This window comes from Leptodactylus fuscus, chromosome 2, assembly GCF_031893055.1.
Source record: "Leptodactylus fuscus isolate aLepFus1 chromosome 2, aLepFus1.hap2, whole genome shotgun sequence".
Taxonomy (NCBI): Eukaryota; Metazoa; Chordata; class Amphibia; order Anura; family Leptodactylidae; genus Leptodactylus; species Leptodactylus fuscus.
In genome coordinates, this window is record NC_134266.1 from 223,313,280 (window position 1) to 223,323,509 (window position 10,230).

At 41.5% G+C, this 10,230-nt stretch overlaps 1 protein-coding gene across 1 annotated transcript; it reads left to right on the forward strand.

The window, feature by feature from the left end:
- Positions 1 to 3,962: 3,962 nt before the first annotated feature.
- On the forward strand, positions 3,963 to 4,940 carry LOC142193860 (transcription factor Sp5-like). The gene has a single exon (XM_075262873.1). It carries the CDS (start codon positions 4,107 to 4,109, stop codon positions 4,938 to 4,940), a length of 834 nt encoding a protein of 277 aa, XP_075118974.1. The 5' UTR covers positions 3,963 to 4,106.
- The last annotated feature ends 5,290 nt before the right edge of the window (positions 4,941 to 10,230 follow it).

The window sequence follows — 10,230 nt, forward strand, 5'->3', positions numbered from 1 at the left end:
TTGAATTACCAGTCAGACACTGGCACTATATGGCAGTAGCAAGAAATGAGGGTATTTGTATTCCCAATATATTCTTTGAATTCCCAGTCAGACAATGGCACTGTATACCAGTAGTAAAAATTGTGGGTGCACGTAACCCCAATATATTCTTTGAATTACCAGTCAGAAACTGGCACTATATGGCAGTAGCAAGAAATGAGGGTATTTGTATTCCCAATATATTCTTTGAATTCCCAGTCAGACAATGGCACTGTATACCAGTAGTAAAAATTGTGGGTGCACGTAACCCCAATATATTCTTTGAATTACCAGTCAGAAACTGGCACTATATGGCAGTAGCAAGAAATGAGGGTATTTGTATTCCCAATATATTCTTTGAATTCCCAGTCAGACAATGGCACTGTATACCAGTAGTAAAAATTGTGGGTGCACGTAACCCCAATATATTCTTTGAATTCCCAGTCAGACACTGGCACTATATGGCAGTAGCAAGAAATGAGGGTATTTGTATTCCCAATATATTCTTTGAATTCCCAGTCAGACAATGGCACTGTATACCAGTAGTAAAAATTGTGGGTGCACGTAACCCCAATATATTCTTTGAATTCCCAGTCAGACACTGGCACTATATGGCAGTAGCAAGAAATGAGGGTATTTGTATTCCCAATATATTCTTTGAATTCCCAGTCAGACAATGGCACTGTATACCAGTAGTAAAAATTGTGGGTGCACGTAACCCCAATATATTCTTTGAATTACCAGTCAGAAACTGGCACTATATGGCAGTAGCAAGAAATGAGGGTATTTGTATTCCCAATATATTCTTTGAATTCCCAGTCAGACAATGGCACTGTATACCAGTAGTAAAAATTGTGGGTGCACGTAACCCCAATATATTCTTTGAATTCCCAGTCAGACACTGGCACTATATGGCAGTAGCAAGAAATGAGGGTATTTGTATTCCCAATATATTCTTTGAATTCCCAGTCAGACAATGGCACTGTATACCAGTAGTAAAAATTGTGGGTGCACGTAACCCCAATATATTCTTTGAATTCCCAGTCAGACACTGGCACTATATGGCAGTAGCAAGAAATGAGGGTATTTGTATTCCCAATATATTCTTTGAATTCCCAGTCAGACAATGGCACTGTATACCAGTAGTAAAAATTGTGGGTGCACGTAACCCCAATATATTCTTTGAATTCCCAGTCAGACACTGGCACTATATGGCAGTAGCAAGAAATGAGGGTATTTGTATTCCCAATATATTCTTTGAATTCCCAGTCAGACAATGGCACTGTATACCAGTAGTAAAAATTGTGGGTGCACGTAACCCCAATATATTCTTTGAATTACCAGTCAGAAACTGGCACTATATGGCAGTAGCAAGAAATGAGGGTATTTGTATTCCCAATATATTCTTTGAATTCCCAGTCAGACAATGGCACTGTATACCAGTAGTAAAAATTGTGGGTGCACGTAACCCCAATATATTCTTTGAATTCCCAGTCAGACACTGGCACTATATGGCAGTAGCAAGAAATGAGGGTATTTGTATTCCCAATATATTCTTTGAATTCCCAGTCAGACAATGGCACTGTATACCAGTAGTAAAAATTGTGGGTGCACGTAACCCCAATATATTCTTTGAATTACCAGTCAGAAACTAGCACTATATGGCAGTAGCAAGAAATGAGGGTATTTGTATTCCCAATATATTCTTTGAATTCCCAGTCAGACAATGGCACTGTATACCAGTAGTAAAAATTGTGGGTGTATATAGCCCCAATTCTATTGCTAGGGGACTTGCAGGGTATTTCTGGGGTGAAGGTGGGGGGGCACACCGTTGGAACGGGTATCGGGGTATATATCGGGTATACGGGAATACACTGACAGTGTATTCCATTCAGGATCCTGGGAAAGCTGGGTTGCGGCGATTGAGCCCGTCAGTGCCACGTTACACTGACAAGCTTCTCCCTGGAATTTAGCTCTTACAAGAGCTGTTGTGGTTGTCTTCTCCTTCCTATCCTAGCCTGTCCCTGCCTACCCAGAATCTAAGCCCTAGCTAGCTGGACGGAAACCTCCGTCCTCGGTGAATTGCAAGCTCAGAATGACGCGAACCTGGGCGGCGCTGTTCTTTTAAATTAGAGGTCACATGTTTTCGGCAGCCAATGGGTTTTGCCTACTTTTTTCAACGTCACCGGTGTCGTAGTTCCTGTCCCACCTACCCTGCGCTGTTATTGGAGCAAAAAAGGCGCCAGGGAAGGTGGGAGGGGAATCGAGTAATAGCGCACTTTACCACGCGGTGTTCGATTCGAACATGCCGAACAGCCTAATATCCGATCGAACATGAGTTCGATAGAACACTGTTCGCTCATCTCTAAACATGACCTTTCTTCAGGCGTTTTCCGCCTGAAGAAAGCAATAGAAATGAATGGAAGGCGAAAACTGCGCATTTTTTTTCCGTGCTGTTTTTTGCAAAAATAAGCGACGCTAGCCCAGTCTCTTTATGGGAGGGGCAAACAGCCTGGCTTTTTTTGGAAGCGTTTTTACAAAAAAGCTCCAAAAAAAGCTTGACAAGGTAAAAAAAAAAAAAAAAAAAAAAAAAGCTTCCTAATTAGGTTTTTTTTTTTTTTTTTTTTTCAGGACCAAAATAAGCCAAGAGGTTTTTACGTGTGAACTAGCCCTAAATATGATTTGCCTGTATTGCCAATATGTTCTGAATGTTATTGTTGATGGTGTAAATACAATAAGACTGTTCACACAATCAATGCAAAAGTTGTGGTAGAAAATCTGCACATGGGTTAGTGGACACTTAAAGGAGCTAGTTCATGTGTGGTAACCTTCTGTAGCTTCTATGAAGAATCTGCTTCTTTAAGTGAGATCACATATCTTCAGATACATTTAACTCAATGGTATGCAGGTGTTACAGAGATATTGGCATGATGTATATTGTGGGGAAGGAAGCTCGGGAGAAGCAGTGGTGTGGACCCAACCAGTCAGACAGGGACTCAAATCTTGCAGAAAATAGGTTTATTTAATAAAAACAGCAAACTAAATAAACCTTTACATCAGGCACAAAAATGAGCAAAATAAAATCCAGCCTTAACTTCAGGGGACACAATGTCAAAATCCTGCTCGTCTGAGTACTAACTGAACAGAAAATGCTATCTGTATGTGTGCCTTATTACCAGCCACATGAATCAACCAAAAAAAAACACTGTAGCGTATCACAAGGCTCTGTGTCAGGACAGAACCAGCCACTTCCTCTTCTCCCAGGAGTTGCGCTGGAGTGCAAGCTCTGCAGCCTTTTATGGGCCAGTAATGAGACTTAGGAGCCACACCTGGGGCTGAAACCTATTCCAGACCTGCACTGGACCACACCTAAGTCTGGGGCTGATATAGCGGGACTCCAGCACTCTGCCTGCCACCTTCTCACAAAAAAAAAAAAAAAAAAAAAAAAAGTTATATATATATATATATATATATATATATATATATATGTATATGTGTGTGTATGTATATATATATATATATATATATATATATATATATATATATATATATATATATATATATGTATGTGTATAATGTTATATGCACACACACCAGAATCCATGTGAATATACACAAACTTTGCTTTGAATTTTTGGGCAAAAAAACAAATAATCTGAAAAGGATAGTGATTTTTAGTCTTTGATATGTCGGGTGCCTAATTCATCTTTATTTTACACTAGATATATAAAACCAGACTTCACTTTTTTTTTTTTTTTTTTTTTTTTTTTTCTGTAAAAATGTGGACAGATTTCAAAAGTGATGCAATATAACATTTGTTTTGGAGTGTTCCACTTCTTTTATAGAAATCTTTTATATATTGAGGAACATAGATTGTAGACAGCACACTTGTAAGAGCTGTAATTGTAGTGTGAACTAGTCATTAAAATTGCCTTTGTTTCTTATAGGACAGGACTCCTAATTCATCCCCAGAAACCGGACCTTTACCCTCCCTCAACCTGCTTCCTTCAACTTCAGCTATTGTACCAGTATCTGGTCACCGGGATTGCCCACAATCCTCTTCCAACTTTTTTGGACCTGCATCAACTATGTTTCAACTCTGGAGTAATGAAGTTCCTCCAAATACAGCAATGGGTTCTCATGCTGTGGCTTTTGGTGTACCTAAAATGCAGTATACTGGTCATATGCAGGCAGCAGGTTCTCATGAATTACCATTGACTCCTCCAGCTGATCCGACTGTTTATTCATTCGATTTGTCTCCTGTAAAGGTCTTGACTCCACAAGTTTCCACCAACCCAACGTACCATTTCCAAGAACCTAATACCATAACACAGGAGTTTTCCACTTTCATGCAAACCCCAGCATTGCCCCAAAGACACATGCCTAATGCACATATGGATGATCAGACTTGGTGGAGCTTGCAACAGTCAAACCCAAATAACCTTCACTCCTTCCACTTGACAAACTCCTTGGTAGTTGGACCCCAGCCTCAACTTGCTGCACTTCTTCAGAGCTCCTCTAAAACGTTACTAAGCAATACTAGACGCTGCAGAAGATGTAAATGCCCAAACTGTCAAGCCTCTCCAGGCAATGAAGAACCAGGGAAGAAGAAGCTTCATATATGTCACCTTCCAGGTTGTGGCAAGTTATACGGTAAAACCTCTCATCTCAAAGCCCATTTGCGTTGGCATGCCGGGGAGAGGCCTTTTGTATGTAACTGGGTCTTCTGCGGTAAAAGTTTCACAAGATCTGATGAGCTTCAGAGGCATCTTAGGACTCACACTGGAGAAAAGCGTTTTGGTTGCCAAGAGTGTGGAAAGAGATTTATGAGGAGCGACCACCTTTCCAAACATACGAAAACCCATCAAAATAAAAAGGGAAAGTGTGCAGGCTCTTCTGTGGACAGTATTAAGAAAGAGTAAATGGTATTTGAGCTGTGAACAAGGGACAGAATATATACAGCTATTGTACTTGTTTCAATGAATTGCCTTCTTCTTACAATGGACCATCTATAGAGTTTCAGAAGACCTCTGCATTATGTTCAGTTTCTCCTTTGACCAAAGTGGCCTGAAATAATGTGCAAGAAAAGTGTTTCTGAACTTGTAAGATAGGAAGGTACAGTGACTTAAAATGTTTAAATGCTGAAAACAGTCTGTTACATATCAGTTCTATGACATGAATTTGTTTTTCTCATAGATGTCGACAACTATGCTACTTGAGGAGAACATCTCTGGTACCAAACTTAAAGGGATCCTATCATTCAGATGGAATTTTTTGTGACTAACACGTCGGAATAGCCTTAAGAAAGGCTATTCGTCTCCTACCTATAGATGTCTTCTCTGCGCCGCCGTTCTGTAGAAATCCCAGTTTTCGCCGGTGTGCAAATGAGTTCTCTTGCAGCACTGGGGGCGTCCCCAATGCTGCAAGAGAGCTCTCTAGCGACTCCTCCATCTTCAGGAACGTCCTCTTCCTGTGTCGTCTTCGAGCAGAGCCTACTGCGTATGTCCGCAGTGGGTTTCCGCATTCGGCTCTGCCTGAGGCCTACAAGTTTCACCACCTGCGTCAGAAGAAGACACAGGAAGAGGACACAGTTTAAGTGCTGGGGCCCGCCCCCAGTTTATGAGAACTCATTTGCATACCGGCCAAAACAAGGATTTCTATGGAATGGCGGCACGGAGAAGACTTCTAAAGGTAGGAGACTAATAGCCTTTCTTAGGGTAAGGCCCCACGGGCCGTAATCGAAGCGCTGCGGAAAGAACCGCGGCGTGAACTCACTGCGGGCTTTTCTGCAGCGCTTTCAACAAAGTTCGCAGAGTTTTCCTCTGCGGACTTTCTGTTACAATTATATCTATGAGAAAGCCGCCGGTGTTTCCATAGATATAAATGGCATGCTGCAATTTGCAAAGCCAAAATGGCTTTGCAAATCAGTGTGTCCGCACTGCGGTTTTTTCTGCAAAGTGGGCATGGGATTCGCATGAATCCCATCCCCTTTGCTTGCACTGTAAAACGCAGCTTTTTTTTTTTTTTTTCCCCGCAGCGTCTCTGCTGCGGGCAAATCACGCTGTTTATGTCCCGTGGGGCCCTGGCCTTAAGGCTATTCCAAAGTGTTGGTCACAAAAAATTCCATCTGAATGACAGGATCCCTTTAAGGTCTATTCCACTGCTATGACATGATGTGCCAAATGAAAACCTGTATTTATTGCTGCCATTCCTTTTCATTTGCTGCTCGATCTCTTTATTAAATGTTTATATTGGCTTGAAAGTAAAAAGTTGCTATGTTGTGATTGCATTAATAAAGTTTACATCTGATGTTTCCCAATTCTTTAAGTATTCTAATATTTGCTATGGATGAGTATTCTGCTTTATTTTCACAGATAAAGGGTTCGTCCCCATTGGGTATCACTCACACAGTAAAGGGTCCATTCACACTAACTACTTTTCTGTCCCCGAAAAAAAAAAAAAAAGCACATGGGCCCATTAGAGTGAATGGAGTTATTCATAAGTCTGTTACTTTTCATGTGCCTAAGACACTGAGGAAAAAAGTGTCTCTTAAATAAACCAGCAAAAATATCGAGCCCTCACGTCTCCCCAACAATATCTTGGGACGTGATTTGCAACAGGTAAATCAGTTATTTAGCAGCGCACTGATGCATAAAACTTAACATTTATTCATTATTATTATAAAAAGTGCTCACAAACAATGGCTTTAAAAAAATTCCCCTATTGGAGACAATACATAGAAAAAATACTCATGTGCTAATGAGTCCACAAAAATAGAGATTTTTTTGGCAATGTCACTTTAAATGATAACCATAAAGCATACTGACCACCAACTGTTCGTTATAGTCTGCCAATTAAGATGACAAAAATGAACGGTCTTACCAGATGTCAGGAGTGGGAGTCTCATTCAGGACCAGGCCCATCACAGGAGGACGTTCAATCCCTGTTGTTTACCTGCCGATGCGTGCTAGCCCCCATTGACTCCCGCCCTGACAAGGGCAGTCCCAAACTAGCCCTCAAGCAAGACCCTAGTTGTCCCTACGCGTTTCACAGTGCAGTAACGCACCGCTCATCAGGGGACCTTACTTTAAGCTGCTAACCGCAGACTCCTCTCATCTCAAACTTATGCCCACAGTGGTAGGACATCTAGATAATTCAATCTCCTAGCGCTCGCTAAGTGTAGTGACACTGGCAGCACCCCTTACTCCAATCAAGAACTTTAAATACCTTTGTGGCGCTCCTCCCCTTACCCGTATTTCCAGGGGGCAAACGGATACCATTCCGATTTTGGCGCCATCTCGCGCATATTCATGACGTCACTCGTATCGACGTACTCCCAGTATTCATGTCCCGCGGGATCGCACTCCCGATCCCGCGCATGCGCAGTAGTTTGCTGCACGGAGCTTGACAACATACTCCGTGCATGCGCAGTAGCGCTTCTCCGTCCATATAGACGTCTGAATGAGGAGAAAAGGGTTTGCACGAATCCAATCAGTGCACTCCAGCAATTCTAAACAAACATATAACCCCTAGTTTCAACAATTTTTTAATATCCCCATCCCCCATACTTTCCTAGGAACGGTGAGTATATTGTGAAACCAACCTCATCCACCTCATTGCTCATTGAGCATTTACTAAACCAGGTACTGTCCCTCTTAATTGGTTGATAGGCATACCCTAAGAATTATACTTTAAGTATTTTACATAGAAACTAGAACTCAGATGTCAAAAGTTTTTGGCTAGAGAAATTACCCAATAATTTCCTAAATGAAACAACAATAATTTAGTTGTTCATTCAAGCCTCGTGGAGACTCCGTTTTTAATCTAAATATCCATTTGGCTTCTCGCTGCAACGTCATTTTTGACCAGTCTCCTCCCCTTTGATGTGGCTTAACCAGATCAATACCCATAAATCGTATACAGTTTAAATCACCCCCATGACAGGAATTAACATGTCTCGCAACTGGTGTATCCCTCTGATTCCGTATGTCCCCCAGGTGCTCACCAATCCTTCTTCTAAGCTCCCTATTTGTTTTGCCTACATATTCTAACTTGCATTGACAAGTGATCTTATAGATCACCCCTTTTGATCTACATGATATGAAGTGTCTGATTTCAAAGACCTTCTTCAGAACCTCAGAAAAAAATTGTCTGCCTGTCTCCAGAGTCTCCACGAGGCTTGAATGAACAACTAAATTATTGTTGTTTCATTTAGGAAATTATTGGGTAATTTCTCTAGCCAAAAACTTTTGACATCTGAGTTCTAGTTTCTATGTAAAATACTTAAAGTATAATTCTTAGGGTATGCCTATCAACCAATTAAGAGGGACAGTACCTGGTTTAGTAAATGCTCAATGAGCAATGAGGTGGATGAGGTTGGTTTCACAATATACTCACCGTTCCTAGGAAAGTATGGGGGATGGGGATATTAAAAAATTGTTGAAACTAGGGGTTATATGTTTGTTTAGAATTGCTGGAGTGCACTGATTGGATTCGTGCAAACCCTTTTCTCCTCATTCAGACGTCTATATGGACGGAGAAGCGCTACTGCGCATGCACGGAGTATGTTGTCAAGCTCCGTGCAGCAAACTACTGCGCATGCGCGGGATCGGGAGTGCGATCCCGCGGGACATGAATACTGGGAGTACGTCGATACGAGTGACGTCATGAATATGCGCGAGATGGCGCCAAAATCGGAATGGTATCCGTTTGCCCCCTGGAAATACGGGTAAGGGGAGGAGCGCCACAAAGGTATTTAAAGTTCTTGATTGGAGTAAGGGGTGCTGCCAGTGTCACTACACTTAGCGAGCGCTAGGAGATTGAATTATCTAGATGTCCTACCACTGTGGGCATAAGTTTGAGATGAGAGGAGTCTGCGGTTAGCAGCTTAAAGTAAGGTCCCCTGATGAGCGGTGCGTTACTGCACTGTGAAACGCGTAGGGACAACTAGGGTCTTGCTTGAGGGCTAGTTTGGGACTGCCCTTGTCAGGGCGGGAGTCAATGGGGGCTAGCACGCATCGGCAGGTAAACAACAGGGATTGAACGTCCTCCTGTGATGGGCCTGGTCCTGAATGAGACTCCCACTCCTGACATCTGGTAAGACCGTTCATTTTTGTCATCTTAATTGGCAGACTATAACGAACAGTTGGTGGTCAGTATGCTTTATGGTTATCATTTAAAGTGACATTGCCAAAAAAATCTCTATTTTTGTGGACTCATTAGCACATGAGTATTTTTTCTATGTATTGTCTCCAATAGGGGAATTTTTTTAAAGCCATTGTTTGTGAGCACTTTTTATAATAATAATGAATAAATGTTAAGTTTTATGCATCAGTGCGCTGCTAAAGAAAAAAGTGTCTCTTACTATTTTTTTTTTTTTTCTTCCTCTCTACACTTCGTGACATTTCAAGTCTATGGGTCCATATATGTCACACAAACTACCTCAAAAAGGTAGACCATCTGGTGTGTATAAACGCAAAGCATACGAAAAATAACCAGGCATAAATTAATGCAAAAATACAAAATCTTTAATTCAATAAAAATACACATATAACAAAAGCACATATAACAATACATATAAAAGATTCAGGGAAACTGATATACCTAAAAACAGAGGCACAAGATGGTATGGAAAGATGTTACAACGAGTATTGTAGCAGCAAAAAGTGACAGAGTACATACAATTAGGTGGGTGTGCAAGTAGAATAACACTGAAACCCCTTGAGGAAGATATATAATGCATGCAGGGTTTTTCTGTCCGCTTGAAGTCGGACATCTTCTCTTGCGGACAGGAAAGGACGGGCACGGAGTACAAAAGAACGCACCCGATGCCCATTCAAGTGAATGACAGGTGTCACGGACACATCTAGTGTCCGCTCCTAGTGTCCGTGACAGATTTTGAGCGGACACTACATGTCGGACACCGACGGTAGTGTGAACGCCCCCTTAACCCTGGATTGTTGGCCAAAAGTCCTTTTGTCTATAGGTTCATGCATGCAGTCACATGCATTGCACAGTTAACCCCTCTATGAGGTCTTTCATGTGAGTTACTTTCTGCATGCAGGCATATATACTGCACAATTGATTTTTGGGGCATGTCTTTGACCTTTTTGGTTATAACTTGCAGGTATCCTTTTTGCACAATTAACCCTTTATTACCAACTGTTACACAGGACCATCTTAATGGGTCATTATATATCTTCCTCAAGGGGT

Excerpts from the sequence above, each read along its gene's own strand:
- LOC142193860 (XM_075262873.1), top strand. The coding sequence starts at position 4,107 with ATGTTTCAACTCTGGAGTAATGAAGTTCCTCCAAATACAGCAATGGGT.